General features: G+C 45.0%; 1 protein-coding gene across 6 annotated transcripts in view; it reads left to right on the top strand.

The window, feature by feature from the left end:
* The first annotated feature begins 2507 nt into the window (after positions 1 to 2507).
* Positions 2508 to 20257, top strand: part of Otud5 (OTU deubiquitinase 5) — a 30834-nt gene continuing 13084 nt past the window's right edge. Inside the window, exons 1-3 of one of the 6 annotated variants that reach the window (XM_085684577.1) lie at positions 2509 to 3621; positions 3751 to 3863; positions 14583 to 14673. In XM_085684577.1, coding sequence (XP_085540703.1) covers positions 3270 to 3621; positions 3751 to 3863; positions 14583 to 14673 — 556 coding nt within the window. In that variant the 5' untranslated portion in view covers positions 2509 to 3269. Of the gene's footprint in view, positions 3864 to 14579; positions 14674 to 20257 lie in introns of all 6 variants that reach the window. The other 5 variants (XM_085684574.1, XM_085684576.1, XM_048461492.3 and 2 more) reach the window with 5 other exon arrangements.

Raw genomic sequence — 20257 nt, forward strand, 5'->3', positions numbered from 1 at the left:
GCCAGTAGTTTTTTATTCATCAAATATTTATTAGCTGCCCATCATATACTAGCACTATGGTACAATGATGGGCAAAGTGGCGTTACTATGTTTAATATACAGAGTTGAGCATGGAAGACAGACAAGCAATTCCAGTACGAGGTGGTGGAACTAAGAGTGATGAATTATAGAAAAATAGATGGCAAAGTAACCTAAACTGGCTAGCATAGGATTTGTATGTATACAAGGAGTTGGAGTTAGGCAAGAGAGGAAAGGCTGAAAATCTGGGTGGAGGGCACAGTGTGTACAATGATCTGGAGGCTAGAGAGTGAGCTCAATGCCTTTGGGGAACTGAAAGTAGTTCAGTCTAGCTGGAAAGGAGGGTGCAAGGCTGAAGGGAGGGAAGTAGATAGTACAGGTTGCAAAAGACCTTGCATAAGGGGGGACCACTGAAGACTCAAAAACAGGGAAGTCATTAAGTTTCCATTTCAGAAGGATAATTTTGGCCATGGGGAAAAAGTTATGGAGAAAAAGTCTTGAGTGAAGGAGACTCAGTCAAGGACTTTTGTGATAGTCCATTTGGTAGGGGATGTTGGCTTGCCTAGATTGATAGCAGTAGAATTCAAAAGTTGTTGCTTGGGAAGCAGAGACAGGAGAATCTCTGTGAGTTCGAGGCTAGCCTGGTCTACAGAGCGAATTCCAGGACAGTCTCCAAAGCTACAGAGAGAAACTCTGTCTCAAAACCAAGCCAAACCAAACTAAAGAAAGTCATGAAATTCCAGGGATAGAATGAGCAGGACTTGGAATTGACAGGCAAATGGGAAGTGGAGAAGAGGAAGCTGTCAAATTTGACTCAGGTTTCTGGTTTGGGCAAAGGACCCCCTGGTGGAGGGGTCCTTTTGCTATTAAAGGACACATGAAAGCTATTACTACAGTGTCGGGTATATAATTAAGTATTGGGTAAAGGCTAGTCTAGTTTTAGGTGGGTAGTGCTGAGCAGATATCCTGTAGGCAATGGGATATATGTCCAAAGACAACAATAAGATAAGTCGGTATAATGTTCATCAGCATTGGGCAGAAATCCCTGAATACAGAAGTCCCAGTAGGTATGAGTCTCCTCCTCCTGTGAAGTCTCAAGAGCAGAAAACATCACTAGGACCCATATATACCCATGTATTATTGATGCCTTTCAGAGAAAAGCTTCTATTAAGGTTAGCATCTGAGGGGAGGAGGTTAGGTGGTCTTTCTGTCTCCTCCAAAATATCTTTTGTTGGAGACAGGGTCACCATGTAGAGTTCAGGCTAGCCTTGAACTCTATCTCTTTAAAATTATTTTATATGTATTGGTGTTTTGTCTACATGTATGTGCTTGCATCACGAGCATGCCTAGAGCAGGCTGAGGCCAAAAGGGGTTTTCAGATCCCTGGGACTGGAGTTTCAGACGGTTGTGAACCACCATGTGGGTGCTGGAAATTGAACCTGGGTCCTCTGGAAGAGCAAATGCGTGCTCTCTCTCTCTCTCTCTCTCTCTCTGTCTCTTTGTTTCTCTCTCTATGTCTCTCTCTCTCTCTCTCTCTCTCTCTCTCTCTCTCTCTCTCTCTCTCTTTGGTTTTTCGAGACAGGGTTTCTCTGTGTAGCTCTGAGCTTTGGTGCCTGTCCTGGATTGAGCTCTTATAGACAAGACTGGCCTAGAACTCACAGAGATCTTCCTGCTCTGCCTCCCGAGTGCTGGGATTAAAGGCGTGCACCACCATCACCTGGCTGAGCAAATACTCTTAACCGCTTAGCTGTCTGTCCAGCCCCTGGCTTTGAATTCTTGATCGTCCTGCCTGAACTTCCAGAACAATGATAGCCCATTGCTGATACTGCGCTTTGGATAGGAAATCTTAAAAGAGACAATGATTTGCAAAAGGTTCATAATGATCCATGTGTGGCTAGAACCGAGGTTTTCCTTCTACAGAATCAAAGTCCAGTATTCTTCTCCTGCATTACCATAGATTCTAATTTATATAGCACTTACTGTGCGCCATGCACAGAACCAGGCCATTTATTGGCATTAATTTCTAACACAGAAATTATTGCTGTTTTACAGAGAACTAGAAAGAGGATGGATCAGGTGTTAACTAACTTGCTTTAAACACTCAAACATTAAGGGCCACGCTAGTAGCGTTCTAGCTGCTCAATATCAAGGATTTTGCCAACACCACTGGGAGACACTAGCTGCTGACAGTGTTGATTTGTAAACTTTCTCTTTTCCTGAGTAAACTAGGATGGGGGCGGTGGAAGGGGTGATAAAGGCTGTACCGCGCCTGCGCAATAGCCATGGGCTTGAGGAGGTCAACGTGAGGGTAAGAGGGCGGAGGTGACAGAGAAGGCGTGTCTTTCTGCCAAATACTAACTATCCGTATGGTGCACGTCTGTCTAGCGTTTGGCTGATCTGAAATGATGGGCAGAATCGTTAAGCCAATCACCGCAAGGTTACGTTTGTTGTCAGGGTGAAGCACGGCCCGCCTTTTCCGGTGGGTGGGACCGGAAGTGACGACAGAGGGATGATACGCTCTGGGAATGTTGATATTTTCCAGTGAGTGTGTTCTGAGTTCCAGATGGGATCCTTCAGGAAGCTAGTTGTACGGTTCGCGAGGCTGACCATTTCGTTTATAGTACCGATGCCTGTGGGTTAGAACCTTGGAGGAAATAAAGAACAGAACGGAACCGACGAGGAAAGCTGGGAGCACGGCTACAAACTTTGAAATTTGAGACGGAGGACACGAGAGAGCGAGCGCTCATCCCTGATTGGCTCGTGCGTGTTGTCAAGGCTTTACGCAGCTTCTTCAATTGGTTGATGTGTGCAGTTGTGACCGCGGCGACGATTTTGCCCACGTACTTCCGAAAAAGAGGCCGGGTTGTGCCCCGCTGCGCGTGCGCACAGCCCGGGAGGCCCCACCCGGTAGTTCAAGAACCTGTGTAGGGGCGGGGCGAAGAGGTGCTTGTTTTGGTTGTGTTTCCTTTGAAGCTGAATCCCGGAACAAGGTAGCAATAAGCTTGGCTGGACTTGGAGGGAGAAAAAGCTCCGACGAATTCGTCTTTGCACCATCCTATTGGACCTCACATCCGGGATCTCCCCCGGGCGTGACCTGCGTTCTCCTACGGTTCTCGAACCGGTGTCCTGATCTCTTTATCCAGGCCTCGCCGTTCCCATCGTGCTTCGCGCACAACAGTAGCCCCCTCATCCGGGTTCTCTCCCGGCGTTCTCCGCGTCTGGTTTGCTGTGGGGTACTTGGCGGTGCCGCCATGACTATTCTCCCCAAAAAGAAGCCGCCACCTCCCGACGCCGACCCGGCCAACGAACCGCCGCCGCCCGGGCCGCTGCCCCCAGCGCCTCGGCGAGGTGGGGGTGTGGGCGTGGGCGGCGGCGGCCCGGGCGTAGGTGGAGGAGAACGCGACCGTGACTCCGGCGTCGTAGGGGCCCGTCCCCGAGCTTCACCACCACCTCAGGGCCCACTACCGGGACCGCCTGGTGCTCTTCATCGTTGGGCACTGGCTGTGCCGCCTGGCGCAGTGGCGGGCCCTCGGCCACAGCAGGCTTCTCCACCTCCTTGTGGGGGCCCTGGTGGCCCCGGCGGCGGTCCTGGAGACGCTCTTGGTGCGGCAACTGCGGGGGTGGGCGCGGCAGGGGTGGTGGTGGGCGTGGGTGGTGCCGTGGGCGTTGGCGGCTGCTGCTCGGGCCCGGGGCACAGCAAGCGGCGGCGTCAAGCTCCCGGCGTTGGCGCAGTTGGCGGGGGCAGTCCGGAGCGTGAAGAGGTCGGAGCAGGCTACAACAGTGAAGACGAATATGAAGCCGCCGCGGCACGAATCGAGGCCATGGATCCTGCCACTGTGGAGCAGGTAAGGGCTGGAAGGTGTGGGGCTAGCAGGTAACAGCACGAGAGCCCTCCAGACTGAAAAGGGACCTAAGGAAATGTTGTTTCAGATTGGCCCAAGAAACTTAGGTCTTGTTGCTGAATCTGACATTCTTCTCTGGTGGAGAAGGCATGATGAAACCTCATTCCCCCGCTCCAAAGACAGTATTAGGGACCCTAAGTACGCTAAGATACTACTAGATGAGAACTTGGAGCTCTTTTGCACGCCATACTTGTCAGTCCTGGTCCTGGGGTCTCATCTGCATGACTGATGGTTGGAAGTCCCCAGGAGTCACAGGTAGGTTGGATCCCTTCCTGAGAGGAAGATCTCACTCAGGTCTTGCTAAGGGACTTTGGTTCAGTGACTTTAAGAGTTTGTTTTTTTTTTTTTTTTGGACGAGTCTGAGATTTTTCTCTCCAAAGTACTCAGACAAGGAAGTGTCCTCAAAGATAGGGTCTAAGCATACCCAAGAAACCTAAAACTTTAAAGAATCTTGACATTCTTCATGTAGGAAGGACCCTTTCCGCCTTTGCAGAATTGACAGGTCTGTTGACCAGCCATGCCGGTGACCTCCTCGGGAGTCCTAAAAACATCTATTGAAGGACCTAGACCTCTTCCTTGTAGAATTGAGGGTTTAGAGTAAACCCTCACACCTGTAGGTAGTGATTTTCAAAGCATCTCTCCAGGGATATGAGACTTCCTCCAGGAGATAAAGTTCTCTAACCCTTGGAGACAAAGGCTGAAACCAATACCTAGGACCAGAGACTTCCTGTCTCATACTCTTTGTATTTTCTATCAGTGAACTGATACCTGCGTCCTTGGAGATCAGGGTCCTAGATTTCTTCTCGGAGATGTGTTCTTTGCCTCCACCCCACCATTCAGCCATGAACCTGAGCCTTTCTTCAAATGAATGAGACTCAGAACTTTGGTGGATGTTGATGTAAAGACAAAGACCTCTTTGCTTATGGTCTGGGGTTTTACACACTGGGCCTGTGGTCTCTTCAGGAGTATGACACAGATGTTTCAGGCAAGAAGAGCTCTTCAGGACATGCTTTCATTCAGACTGGTGTCTTTGCTCTTGGGGGAGTCATATATACCCCTAAGGATATATGTCTTACTGATTGAAATTCACTTCAGGGAGTCAACATCCAATCTTCCCCCTTCAGTGAATCTAAAGACTTCTCTGATTCCCCAGGGGTTGAGCTGTTAATGTCATGAGGAAAAAAAAAAAACTCAAGGCACTAAACACAGATTGTTTCTTGGAAAAAAAAACAAAACCCGAGGCTTCCCTCAGGAAGAGCTCCATTTCCCCTGGAGAACTCTCACCCATTGACTTTGTAGATGAGGTCCTAGAATCTCTGGCCCTGTCCAATCCCTGCTTTGGAAACTCCAGCCTCAGGACATGGACAGTTTGGAGACCCAGAGGTGATGTCAGAGTTCTGCTTCTAAACCTGCCTTCCAAGGCCTGAGGCTTTCTTTTCTGTGAAGGATAAGAGTTTCCTTAGGAACAGGAGCTTCATACATACTCCTAAAGACTCATTCTAGAGGTAATGTCTGAAGTTCCTGCTCAAGGAACTTGAGGTGCTCTTCAGAGACAGGATGACATTTCCCACCAGGACTGAGTTGTGGCACTTTTCTTTTGGGCATGATTATAAGGTCCCTGAGGAACAGGAACTTAGTCTCTTTCTGAGGGCTTTCAACATCACATCTGCTGTTTGAGGGATTGTTCTACTCCTTAGGTTCTGAGACCTGAATCTTTTGGAGCTATCACCTAAGACAATATAAGTATATTCTTTATAGGAGTGTTTTAGGAACAGAAGATTCTCTTTAGGGGGAACTTGAGGCTCAGGGACATTGGCAGGGTACAATTCTGAGGAAAACAGCTTGGGCCTCTTACCTCTGAAACATTTCCCTCAGGGACAAGAGGTTCTTTGCCTTGGGGACTGAGGCCTGAGTCTTTGCTTAGGCATGCAGCTCTCCTCCCAACATCTCAGCTGATTGATTCTTTCTCACCAAGGAGAGGACGTGAAGTCATCTTGAGTATGGCCAGAGGCTTCTTCCTTTGAACAGAGAGGACCTGGGTGTTCCTTTCATAACAGTTTTTTACCCTCAGGTCAGAGCCTAGAAGGTTGTCAGATCCTGGGCCCAGAAGCCTGAGGCATCCCTCAAACTGGTAGAGATTCTGATTTCATTTGTTGCTTCCTCCTTCAGTGGTCCTGAAAATTTCTCTCACATCCATTTCCTTTGTCTCATTTTTTTTTCTATTTTACAGGGAACAGAATGTGATCTCAAATCTACTGTTCTTGTTCCTTTCTTATCATTTCTGACGGAACAAATCATCTGGATTCACAGATGTCAGGTCTGGGAGTTATGAATCCCTGATTCTTGTAAAGTCTATTTGCCCCTTACAGAGCTATACATTCTTTGTTCCAGGGACAGAGAAGGTATGTTGTTTATGGAGATGTGAAAGGCAGTCTGCAGTTCTGTCCTTATATTCTTCTTCATAAGAACTTGGAAGTAAGATCTGATGAACTACCTAAAACCTACTCTTCCCTATGACAGGGGAGAGGCTTTCTGTTCTGCTGTGGGACAAAGGGAAGATAGCGCTCTTCCTTTTCTCGCTGCCGTTCCTGGCCGAACTTTGAGCCTTTTGAGAAGAAGGGAGATTGCTTCTGCTACCCTAATCTTGGCCCGCAACTGTTGCTGAAGATGTTTATAACTTAGGGGCTAGTTTGATACTGACAGAAGGGGGTGATGATTAGTCTGGGTGGTGAGTCTGGTTCCAGTTCTGTGAATATATATTCGTGTTCCCTTTAGGATTCTCCAGGTACCTGGGGTCAGGGTGCTGGGGAGATGATGCCAGAGGGTTACTTTTGGCATGGTCACCTTGTTGAGAGCCTGTCCACTGAAAACTGGCTTGTAAGCATCCTGAGCGAGGAGAGACCTCACAGAGATCATGGAGAAAGGGGCATACATGCTGAGATAGTGGAAGATGCTAGGCTTAGCAGTGTAGTCAGCATGTGGATCCTAATTCTTAGTCTGTGTAGCTTCTGCTTCCCTCTGCAGTTTCCTTCCTTACTCTCTTGCTCATGTGCTGATGCGTTGTCAGTTAGCTTTGGGGTTTTAGGGATTTCAAAGCCCCTTATACCTGAAGTTGATAGTGAATAATGGGTGTTCTTTGAAGAGGAGCTTCTTTTTCTTCCTTACTTTTCAATCATAGAGGTTTGATGAGTACGATTTGGTATGGGGTTAAGGATAATGGGTGGCAATGTTGTAGCCAGCTATCAAGTTCCACGGTTGTGTGTGGAAAGAATTTGGGATTTGGAGCTGGGCAGGCTTGATTTCAAACTCTAGAGTTAACTATTAAACTGGTGTTATGATTGTAGAACTCACATTTTAGGGCAAAAAATTCATGAGGGTTATTAGAGTGTAAATATCTTACCTATCTTGGCTGGTTCTTTTTGCTCAGGGTGAATATTTTGCCCCAGTACCATCTTGTTTTCTTCTCAAGAGGCTTTGTCCGTCAATAGGATCCATCTCTTCACATTTAGAAGCTTGTCCACCTGGAATTGGGTGGTTGGCTGGTAAGGAAGCAGCATATCTCTGACCTGGCAACATGGATCTGAGTCCTTTTTCAATATTAAACTTTTCTGCGGTCTTTGGACACTTCCCTTTTCAGGGTCTTTCGTTCTTTCTTTCTCTCTCCATTTTTTTCTAGACAGGGTTTCTCTGGGTAGCTCTGGCTGCCCTGGAACTCACTCTGTAGACCAGGCTGGCCTCCAACTCGAAGCTCTGGCTGCCTTTGCCTTCCAGGTACTAAGATTAAAGTCATGCACTACCACACCTGGCTTGGATCTTGATTTCTCTACCTATTAAATAGGTAGTGGTGAGGAGAGTGGTTGGACTCATTGCTTTGAAGAAAGTTATAATTTTGCCTTTAATATCCTGTTTTATACTCTTCTGTCCTTTATGGAATTTTATGTGGGAGCCTTGACTCTGCAGATGTTAACCTTTTAGAAGATGTGCTATGATGTTGCAGCCAGTGTTGAACTTCTTTCTTCCTGGTAGATGCTGTAGGTTCTTTGGTGGTTTTGTGTTTGTTTAACAGTTTTATTGTGATGAAACTCATGTGCACAGTTTTCTGAATGTGATGGCTTATACCTATAATCCCATCATTTGAGAAACTGAGGCAAGAGGATTGCCAAGAGTTTGACACCAGTCTGAGCTATAGTGTTGAGATGCTAAGATAGCCAAAATAAAAAGTGTACAATTTAATGGTTTTCAAGAAATCTATAGAATTGTACTTCTGCCTTCAGTCAGTTTTAGAATTTTTTTAAAATGTCATAGAACACTTTATACCTTTTAACCCCTACCCCTAATTCCTTCATCTCTTTCCAGCCCCTGGCAACCCACTAATTTGTCTGGCCTTATCAACTATTCTGAAACAAGCAGACTCATACAGTGATGTAGTCCTTTGTAATTTTGCTTTTTTTTTTTCTTTTTAGTTAGCATGTATTTCAGGCACATACATGGGATAGCATATATCAGTACTTTATTTGTTTTTATCACCAAATAATAGGATCTTGGGTTTTTAGTCCCTCAGTGGTCCAGGAACAGGTTGGGGGGTGTCTTTATCTTTCTTCTATTTTGGTGGGCTTGTGTGGGTCTTTAGAAAAGCAGTATGTCCATGTTTCTCATTGGATAGATTGCCTGTGTTTATTACCCCTGGAGCAGGGCCAGTGTTCATTCCTGGGTGTTTTGGGTGAGGGGGTGGTGTTGGCTCCGAGCTTGCTGGGACAAAGCTGGGAGGCCTGGAATACTAAGCACCTCTTGGCCATGGGCGCTGAGAAGACATCTGTCCAATGTCGTTGCCATCCTTTCCTGCACCCTTCCCCCTTTATTGGCAGCTCTTTTACCCATAGGCTGGGTCAGCAACTTCCCAGGCCAAGAGGGAGGATTCCAGACCCCTACTTCTTTTTTATTTTAACCCCCTCTTTAGGGAGGTGGATGGTGCAGAATGGGAGCCATGCTGTGTTGTTTCACAGCCACAAAGGTCTAGAACTCACATACCAAAGGGTTACTACAAGGAGCATGTATTAATGTCCTGTGGCTGTTATGACAAATAACCGGACTGTGGCTTAGAACAACAGGTATCTTCCGCTTCAGTTTTGGTGGTCAGAAGTTTAAAATGGGTTTCACTAGGCCAAAATCAAGGTGTTGGTACTTACTGAGCATCCTCCAGAGGGTCTAGGAGAGAATCTAGAACTTTTTATCAACTTCTGGTAGCTGCATCACTCCAATCTCTGCCTCTGTCTTTACATTGCTTTCTCTATGTGTTTGTGTGTGGTTTCCTTTTCTATGTTAAATCTCTCTCTCTCTGTAAAGACAGTTGTATTAGTTACTTTTCTGGTGACCAAAGCAACTTAAACTGGGCAGTGGTGGTGCACGCCTTTAATCCCAGCACTCAGGAGACAGAGACTGGCAGTTCTCTGTGAGTTCAAGGCCAGCCTGATCTACAGAGTGAGTTCCAGGATATCCAGAGCTACACAGAGAAACCCTGTCTCAAAAACCAAAAAAGCAACTTAAGGAAGGGAAGAGTTTATTGTTACTTACAGTTTGAGGGGATATAGTGAGTCTTGTGGCAGGAATGTGGGGCAGCTGGTCTCATTGTGTCTGCAGTCAGGAAGCAGGGAGATGAGTGCTAGTATTCAGTTCACTTTCTCCTTTTCCCCTTTTATTCAGCACAGGACCCCAAGCCCATGAAATGATGTCATCCCTCAAAGGCGCACCAAGATGTATGTCTCCTAGGAAATTTTAAACTCCTTTGAATTGACAGTGAGGCACCCAAACCTGTTCCTTTTAAATATTAATGTTTTATTCTTATCTTGAGATGGCTATGAGACTTTGATGACCAGAAGTAAAGCAATACAATGGCACTGAGCAAACATTCCCATTCCAGAAGAGAGGAATAGGGACAATAGAAAGGAAAGGTTAGATGAAAGCAAGACTGAAACTCAGCAGGGAAAACACTAAACCCCGAGTTTATGGAGTTGACGTCACCATATGTGTCCAACAGCTCTGATGCTTTTGGCTATATGTAGCTCTATCTTGAGTCAACTTTACTCCATGTCTAAAGCTTTCCTTGGCTGATGTTTCTGGCATCTCCAATATATTTGAGGTAACCATTGCAAGTTGGCATCACCTTCATAACTTCATAAAATGGCTTCTTAGGGCCTTATTGCAGGAAATCTGACCCTGCCACACATTACCTGGTTTTCATTGGCTTTCTGAAACCTTGATGAAAGACTATGTACACCTCTCTAGAGTGTTTTCTGCATTTTACGGTAGAGTAGCAGTTCTCAACCTGTAGGTTCTGACCCCTTTAGGGGTCACATATCAGATATCCTGCATATCTGATTTATAACCATAGCAAAATTACAGTTATGAAGTAGCATTAAAAATAATTTTATAGTTGGGGTCACCACAACATGAGGAACTGTATTAAAGGGTTGCAACATTAGGAAGGTTGGGAACCACTGGTCTAGAAACTGCTTTTTTGGCATTATCCTTGTTATAAATGTTTTTCAACCTAATTTTCAGTTTTTTTTAAAGATTTGTTTATTTATTATGTACACCGTATTCAGCCTCCATGTGTGCCTGAGGCCAGATCTCATTACAGATGGTTGTGAGCCACCATGTGGTTGCTGGGATTTGAACTCAGGACCTCTGGAAGAGCTGTCAGTGCTCTTAACCTCTGAGCCATCTCTCCAGCTCCCCTAATTTTCAGTTTTATAGCCTGGAGTCTTTCCTGGGTAGGGTCTTTTCCTCGAGGCAATATATACCATATAGAGTTTAAGATTTTAATTGCACAAATTTCATTACACTTCTAGCTCCTTTTTATTTATTTGTTATGTGTACAGTAGTCTGTCTGCTTGTATGCCTGCAGGCCAGAAGAGGGCACCAGACCTCATTGCAGATGGTTGTGAGCCACCATGTGGTTGCCAGGAATTGAACTCAGGACCTTTGGAAGAGCAGGCAATACTCTTAACTGCTAAGCCATCTCTCCAGCCCCTATCCTTAACTTTTTTTGGAGGCAGAATCTCATATAGCCCATTCTGGCCTCAAGCTAGCTATGTAGCCAAGGCTGACTCTGAACTGCTGAGTCTCTTGACTCTGTCTCCCAAGCGTTAGGATTATAAACATGAGCCACTATAGCCAGTTAAAACTTAAACCTGGCTGATGCTCTTTTCTTCACCAAACTGTACATTTTCCACGTCTTGTATGTTTCGTGCTTTCTCAATAGATTAATGCAATAAGTAACGACCATAGTAAGTAATAAGTATACTACAGCCTGGAGGTTATGCTGACTTCAGATTTCCTCCAAGCAACTTAGTCCTTAACTTTTGAATTCAGCCTCACTCAAATGATCAGGTGGGCAGAAATGAGCCAGATTATTTTGCCAGAATGTAAAATGGCCTCTAGTCCTTGTACCTAGCTGAGATCTCCTTAACCAGACAGTATTGTTCACATTTTTGTCTATATTCTTTTATTCCACATTCCCACCAAAATATACTGTTAAGCTCTACTTCAGGACTCTAGGTCTTCTCTAGACCACAGAACCAAACCCTTCCAAATTCTTCCTGTGAACCACCTCCATATGCCTACAGATTTGTGCGATCAGGTATTCACAGCAGTGGCTCCACTTCTGGGTACCAACTTTATTACTTTTCTCTTGTTGCTGTAACAGAATACCTGACAAGAGGTTTATCTTGGAGATACAGTTCATCACAGTGGGCAAGGCATGGCAGTGGGGAATGTGGGACTAGTTATGTTGTGTCAGGGAAGTGAAGAATACTGATGTTCAACTTGCTTTTTCCTTTTGCCCTTTTTATTCAGCCCGAGACCCCAACCTGTGTGATCATGGTGGTGATGTAAACCCATGTGGGAACTTCCTGAAGGAGAGCATTATCCAGTCCTTTTGCAAAGAACACTATCTCTAGATAGAGAGAGACTCTGCTTCAGGTTTGGCCTTGAACTTGTAAAGTTCAGGGTTTGTGACTTGATCTTTTCAGGTCAGGACATCAATACTGATTAAACCTACTGATTGTTAACTATTTTCCAGGACTCCAGTACTTCCTAAACATTTTCTTCCCAAAGTGGGAGAGGGATAGAAAGAGAGGTAGAAGTTAGATGTGGATAATGCTTCCTGCCACTTGGGTTGTGGCGAGGACAATTGAATGAGGTCACCTTTGTGTCTGGTACCTGGCATGGGGCAAAGCACTCAGTTAATATGAGTTCATCCTTCCTGTCTTCCCTGCTTAGCTGCCTAGTCTTGCTTGTATCTTTGCTCTACTGTACACATTGCCAGGCTCTGAGCATCTCTGGTGCTTAGTGGCAGAAATGACTTTCTCATCCAGTTATCAGGCATTTCTGGAGGTTTTGGGGTATACTTAACTCAAGTGCCAGCCTTAATGTCAGAGTAAGGTCTCTTTCCGCTTCATAAAAGCAAGGGAGTGTTCATCTGTTTTGTAGTGCCACTCATACTGTGTGTGGTCATTGTCTATTTCTCTGCCCCTCCCCTAGTTTATCAAGACAGAGACAAATCTGCTTCATTTTTCAGTCCTCTCACTGTCCAGTGTATGGTGACTCATATTTTGGGAAATGATTAACTAGAAGCCCCCTTTCTCCTCTCATCCTTTTTTCTATCTTCCTCCCATATCCGGGAGGATGCTGCTCTCCCTCTTAACTTTCCCCTTTATCAGGTGTGGGGTTAGAGTTAAAAGTTTCCTCTTCTGGAAACCCCTTGATGGACTAGGCTTTGTGGTTCTGGGAAATAGCTGACAATGTGAGCAAGGATGAACTTGGAGTAACTAGCTAGTGTACTAGTGCACAGACTCCAGGGTGGGAGGAGCACCTGGGCTACTGGAAGGTTGTGCACAAACTGGTGTGTTTGTGCTGCCCAAGGAAGCACATTAAAGGCTTATAGGTACGTTTGTCATCTCTACAAATGAAGCCACACCTTCCTGATGTGGTGAGACCTGAGGGTGGGGCTGGCTAGGTCTTCCCTTGTCTCTCTTCATTCTCTGTCAAGCCACCCACCTAAGACTTTCTGAGGGTATCTCCATTGTACATCATCTCTTTATGTTGGTCTGTTCCCTTTTATGTTTAGTGACTACCTCACCAGTATATGTTATTACAGAGCCTCTTTAGGTCCTGACTAAAGTCCTGAATTCTTGACAGATGTGTCAAGTACATCAAATGCTTCCCATTTTTATAACTGGTATGACAAGCTTAGGCAGCTTCCTACAACCAGGAAACAGTACAGTAATGAAGGTGACTGGATTGAAAACCAGGGCTTTTTTACAGATCGTGTTCCAGGACAGCCAGGACCATACAGAGAACCCTGTCTCCAACAACCAATAAACAACAGAAGAAAACCAGGTCTTTAAACCTCCAGATATTATGCCCACTCTGCCAGAGAGCTCTCCTGTTTTTTTATGGGATGGAGTATACCCATTGCCTGTAGTGGGATACAAAAATGGCCCTTTTAGCGGGGATCCTATAAGTTCCTCAGTAGGGTAATGCCCCCTAGGAATAAGCTTCACATTCTGTAGTACAGCCCTGTTGCTGGGTCAGGCTGTCTACTTTTGGCAACCAGCAGAGGGCAGGAGGAGCCTGAGAAAGATCTGCTTCTGCTTCATTTTGAAATGGAAATATCTAAAGCTGTCAAGGTCATTATTATTATTTTAATTTGGAAGTATGAGTTTGTATAGGTTCACTTAACCAAACCTTTGGGATCAAATGTGATTTGGAATTTAGAAACTATTCAGAATTTGGCAAAGTCTCCTGGTGTTTATACTTTGATTATATAATACTTCAGCAGAGACTAGAGCAGTACCTCAGGATCACATGCCTGAATGTTTCTTTGTGACAGTGTTTCAGTCTTCACCCTCAAGTAGGCCATCTGGTTGTATGTCAGTTCTCTTCAGGTTATGATGGGACATTAGATTAAGACTTCGGATTTTTTGTATTGTTTGAAGTCCCTTGATGTTCAAAGCATTTAGGGATTTGGAATTTTAGATGAAGAATTGTGTATCTTATTGGGAAAGGAGGTTAAGAAAAACCACCTATAGCATGAATACTGAGGATTGTATTTTATTGTCTACTTTTTTCCGTTTTGTATTATGCATATGTAGAGACTTGTATAAATGTACACGTAAGTGTATTTGGACACACTTGATATCATAGTTGGCTCACTTTCTGCCTTACACAATATATTTTAGAATTTCCCAGATGTTTATAGGCTCAAGATCTACATTCTAGCTAGTTGTTCTCTTTAGCTTCTTCCCTGGGTGAAACTTCTTGATAGAGAACCACATTCTTCTTCTAAGGACTTGGATCCAGGCCTCTGGCTGCCTGGTCCAGGTATTGCAATATCTAGAGAAGGGATCTGAAAGCAGATGAAGTTTCTATTTCCAGGGGATCTGGGACCTCTCTGGGATTAAGTCTTGTTCTTGTCCAGTGACTAAATCTCTTGCTTTTTGGTTACAGAGTAGTCAAGAAGGGCTGTGAATTTTCCAGTATCCTTTTTTGCCAATCATCAGGTCCTCTCTGAAATTGAGGACAGGACCCTGGGGAAGAGGTGAAGGCCTCCCTGGGTATGGATTTCCCCTGTTGCTGACCTCCCACTGTTTCCTCCAGCAGGAACACTGGTTTGAAAAGGCCTTACGGGACAAGAAAGGCTTCATCATCAAACAGATGAAGGAGGATGGTGCCTGTTTATTCCGGGCTGTAGGTGAGTCTCTGCCTTGGTCCTGCGAGCTGTGGGGCTTAAAGATACTTCTGAGCTGTGTCCCTGTTGTCAGCAGCCCCTGAGACAGGATTGCAGCAGAGTTAACTAGTTGGTATTTTAGGATATTCAGGCATGAACCTAATATTAGCATTTGGCCTCTTGTCTTCGATTGTGTTGAGTGAATAATAACAGCAATAGTAGTGATAAAGTGATACTACTTCGAGACTAACACTACTGGAAATCCATCCATCCATCTATCCATGTTTTTGTTTGTTTTTGAGACAGGGTTTCTCTGTGTGCAGTCTTGGCTGCCCTATAAATCATACTAGCCTTGAACCTAGAGAGCCGCCTACCTCTGCCTCCCAAGTGCTGGAATTAAAGGGTTGAGCAATCACCACCTGGCATGGAAACCCCAGTCCCCCACTTTTTTGTTTGTTTTTCAGGACAGGGTTTCTCAGTAGCTTTGGAGCCTGCCATGGAACTCAACTCTGTAGACCAAGTTGGCCTCAAACTCATAGAGAGCCACCTGTCTCTGCCTTCCGAATGCTGGGATTAAAGGCGTGTGCCACCACCGCCCAGCCTGGAAACCCTTTTATTATCCCACAGTGTAGTAGCTGAATGTGGGGACTGATGCTGCTTCTATTTGTCAGATGAGAAAAGTGTCTCAGAAGTGGGGAGTGGCTTGTGTAGGGTTACACAAAAAGTGTGTGGTAGTCAGGATTTTATATCTGGGTTAACCATGTCACGTCACTTTGGTATGTAAGAGTTCGTACCCAGAGTTTTCTGTGGTGTGGTGTGGTGTGTTGGGGAAGGTCTCTATTCTGTGCTTGTGCGTGTGCCTCTTTTGTGAAACTGGGTGTGATGAAACACGTTTTTAATCCCAGCCTGCAGGAGGCAGAGGCAGGTGGACCTCAATGAGTTCAAGGTCAGCCTGGTCTACATTAGCACGTTCCATGCCAGCCAAGTATATTTTATCTTGTTGGAAAAAAAAATCTAGATTTTTATAGGTTTCTATATTACGGGTTTTTTTTTTCTTTTAGCTTGCACAAAAGTAGAGAAAATAGTGAGCCCTTTCAGACTCTTCATCTAGCTTCAAAAAGTCATTAATACAGCTGGGTAGGGTTTGCACAAACCTTTAATCTGGGAGGCAGACACGGGCAGATCTCTGTGAGTTCGAGGCCAGCCTGTCTATAGAGCAAGTTCCAGGACAGCGAGGACTGTTACACAGAGAAACCCCATCTCAAAAAAAGAAACTACACACACACACAATCATTAACACATAGATAGCCTTACTTTATAACTACCCTGCCCACTCTTTCTCACTTCCCTGAAGCAGTGTTTTTACAGTATAACTTGACACAGGATCATTTCATTCATAAATATTTCTTATGGTTTTTTGGTTTTGTTTTGTTTTGGTTTTTCGAGACAGGGTTTCTCTGTAGCTTTGGAGCCTGTCCTGGAACTCATTCTGTAGCCCAGTCTGTCCTCGAACTCACAGAGATCTGCCTACCTCTGCCTCCTGAGTGCTGGGATTCAAGACGTGAGCCACTACCACCTGGCTTCTGTATGTTTCTTTAACAGATGCATCTATATTGGTTTCTGCCTTTTCAATATAAGCAAAGTACAGCTGTCAAAACTAGCAAAATTAATTTTTTTCCTTTTTTGAGACAGTCTCACTCTCTAGTCCAAGCTAACCCGAAACTTGGAATAATCCTGTTTCAGCCTTCTAAAAGCTGAGATTATACGTGTGAGACACTATGTGCAGCTAAGAATTAGTAAATTTTTTCAAGATTTGTTATGTATACAGTGTTCTGCCTGCATGTACACCTGCATGACAGAAGAGGGCACCAAATCCCATTATAGATGTTTGTAAGTTACCTTGTGGTTACTAGAAATTGAACTCAGGACCTCTGGAAGAGCAGTCACTGCTCTTAACCTCTGAGCCATCTCTCCAGCCACCAAGAATTAGTAATTTTTTGAGACTGGGTCTCTGTTAGTCCTGGCTGTTTGGTCTATGTAGACCAGGTTGGACCCAAACTTTGAGATCCACCTGCTTCTGCCTCCCTAGTGCTGGGATCATAGACGTGTACTACTGTGCCAGGCTAGAATTAATAATTTCTAAATATTGTCTACTAAGCCTGAGCTAGATCTTTGAGTCCCTTGTGGCTATGAATCTTTGTCCAAACGAGTAAATGTGAAATCCCATACCAACTTGAAGGGAGACAAGAGTGTGGCCTGTTCTTCCCGCACCAGTGGTTCTGTCTTCAGGGAAAATTGCTGGGAAGCCAAAGACCTGACTTTTAGTTCTGGCCCAGTTTATAACTGCTGTGTGACTCTTAGACTCTTTTCTGATCTGTGAAATGGTGGTGGTCCCGAGGACTCCTTGAGTTCTTTCTAGGTTTGTTTTTAGTTTCTGGGTGACCCTCATGTCTGTTAGAAGCTATACTGGATCAGGTACCACTCCTGGGCAAGTGACTCTTCTTTCTGGACCCTCTTTTATTAGCTGGAGAATTGATTAAAGGATTCTACTGTTCTGGTTTGATTTGCTTTGGTAATACTATGCTTGATACATAGTAGGTTATCATGGAACAGTAGCACTAGTATTCTCAGTTGTGCCCCAGAGCCAGAAATATTTGTGGGATGGATTGACAAATGGCTGCTCACCCTTTACCAAGCAGAGACTATTCAGAAAATGGTTTCTGTTAATTGAGAGGACAATCCCAACTTTTCCTACTCTCTAGTTTGAAGTCATCTTTTCCCTAGAATATTTACTAGAGAAAGAACTGGCTTTAGAGGTATCTTGGGGATAAAGGGAAGGCAGAGAATGAAAAGGTGAGGAGGACCTAGTAGTTTCTAGGCCCTGTATTAACCTCAGGCTGGCTGGAGGAGAGGCAAGATTACTGTTGGGCATATGGGTTCATGCTCACTGAGGAAGCTTGGGGCTGTTGAGTACCTGGTATGAATAGTAACTCACATCAAGAGCAATTTTTGTATGTGTGTGTCTGTCTATCTAGCTCCCCCCCCCCAATTGGGGCCTTCCAGTAAGGGGCCCAAGCACACAGGAAGAGCTGACCACAGCAGGTTAAAAGGCCTTTCCTTATCAGCACTATGGCTACACATTTCCCCTGACTGGGCTGCCCTCAGCTTTTCTCTGTAAAACCTCAAGTCCTATGGCCTCTCCCCTGAAGTACATGGTCCCTGGTCTCTAGGCCTCCTAGAGGTTTCCCTGGTGCAGAGTACACAATACGTGTGCCAGGGAAGGGGACTTTGTCCCCAGGCTTTCTGCTGTCCCCCAGTTTCTAGCCTAGCTTATACAGGGACAGATGGTCAGCACCTTAGGCTTTGTACCAGGGCTTGCAGGCTTTAACTTCCTACCATGTATTAAATAGTGAAGGGAACATGTAATAGAGAGTTGGAAATGAGTGACTTGCACACATATATGGCACTTTGTTGTTTCCCTGACCCTACTGTGTGCCATACATTCATCTGTGTGCTTCAGGCCCTCCTGAAAATTTTGGATCATTATCCCATGAAATAGAATCAGTTGAAGGTCTGAAAAGAAGACAGAAGGTATAGCTCAGTAGTGGCGCTTTTGCGTAGCATTCAGGAGACCCTGGGTTTGATGCCCAGCACTATCAGGGATAGAAAAGGAAGTGACAGTGGTAGAGTTTGCATGGGGAGGACATTTAGGTGTTCAAAGAATACTCAGGAGGCCCTAACTCAGTGCTTCTCAACCTGTGGGTTGTGACCCCAGGGTGTTGAATGACCCTTTCATAGGGGTCACCTAAGACCACCAGAAAACACAGATATTTACAGTATAATTCATAACAGCAAAATTAGTTATGAAGTAGCAACAAAATAATTTTATGGTTGGGGGGGCGGTCACCACAACATGAGGAACTGTGTTAAAGGGTCATAGCATTAGGAAGGTTGAGAACCACTGGTTTAGCTTCTTAGTTTGTTCTTTGGCATCTCTGGACCATCGTTCTTCCAGCTAGAATTTATTCTTCCATTGTTGAGAATCTTAGGCAGGTGGTTTTCTGCCCTTTGTTTTGCCACTGACATGAGGACAACACTTTTGAACCACTATCAATTGCTTATACCCATTTCTCCCTGGCACCTCTTCCTGGAGATTTATGAGCATCAATGAACTCTTGGGTGGAGGTGGGTATCCTATGATCCACCCTGCCCCTGCTGTGCTCAGATAACCTCCTAGAAACATAAGTCTCACTCCCTTTTCCTCCATTTAGGTTTGACTCAGCAGAAACGTCTAGCCCTGGCCATGGCAGTGGTGCTGGCCTTTGGGCCAAGTAGAAGCCACATAGAGGGCATGGACTTCAGGAGAGAGTAGCTAGAGCTTTGTGTTATAGCCCAGAAATATTATCCAGACCCATGTCTCTGGTTGTTTTGGACTTAGAACATGGATCATCAGCATTGGGAAGGATGGCTGTTAGGTAAATTTTTAAGATTTTGCTTTTTATTATTGTTTATTTTTTTGGAGCAGACCTAGCCCAGTCTAGCCTGAAACTTTATTGGTTGACCAGGTGGCCTTGGGCCTTGAACTTGTGATGCTCTTTGTGTCTCAACTTCCTGTGTATTAGAATTGCAGACATATTGATGTTGTGCTTTGTTACTTAATTTTGACAGGTTTTTCTTTTTGTTTTTGTTTTTTTGAGACAGGGTTTCTCTTTGTAGCCCTGACTTTCCTGAATTTCACTCTGTAGACCAGGCTGGCCTCAGACTCAGAGATCCTCCTGACTCTAACCTCCCATGTGCTGGGATTAAAGGCATGTGCCACTGCCTCTGGGCCTTAGATTTGACAGCTTTATGTAATGAGCAACTAAGGCCTCACGATAAAGCCAGGACCCTGTCTTATGTAGGTCACTCAACCAATGTCAGAACAACAGTTTTTGAGATTATATCAAGACACAGGAGATTTCTCTGTGCTATTTCCTGTATACCTGTCTCCATTGACACCTCTCTGTTCAGCATCATTGTGTTTTCCCATTTCCCCTTGGGAATCCTCAAGCAAAAAAGCATATACCTCAGATTGGATCTGAGGTCATGTGTCTTGCCCATAGTTTGTATCCAGTGGAACAGTTGGGTATGCATACCATTGTTGGTTGATAGATGGGTGGAACCTTTTCCTCACTCCTTTTTCATCAGTGGGGCTAGGGTTCCCACAGGAGAAGGACAGTGGAGATCAGATAAGGTTATTGTTGCTCCTTGCTGCTGTGTGTACCCACGTTTGTGTGGTTTGTTTTTAGGTTCTCCACAAAAACCAAGCTTCCTTTATTAAACATACCATTGTGTGTTTGTGTGCATGTGCGTGTGCGTGTATGTGTATGTGTTGCGTGTACGTGTATGTGTACAACATAATATGTTTACATGGAGACCAGAGAAAAACTTAAAGAAGTCTGTTATTTTCTTCCTTCCACCACGTGGGCTCTAGGAATCAAACTCTGGTTGTCAGGCTTGGCAGCAGGTGCCTTTACCTCTTGAGTCATCTGCAGAGCCTCCAAGTTTCCTTTTCTGTCTTTAGCAGAACTTAATGATAGGAAAACAGTCAGGCAGCTGCCACCTGAGG

The sequence above is a fragment of the Myodes glareolus genome, chromosome X (assembly GCF_982192425.1).
Source record: "Myodes glareolus chromosome X, mMyoGla1.1, whole genome shotgun sequence".
NCBI lineage: Eukaryota > Metazoa > Chordata > Mammalia > Rodentia > Cricetidae > Myodes > Myodes glareolus.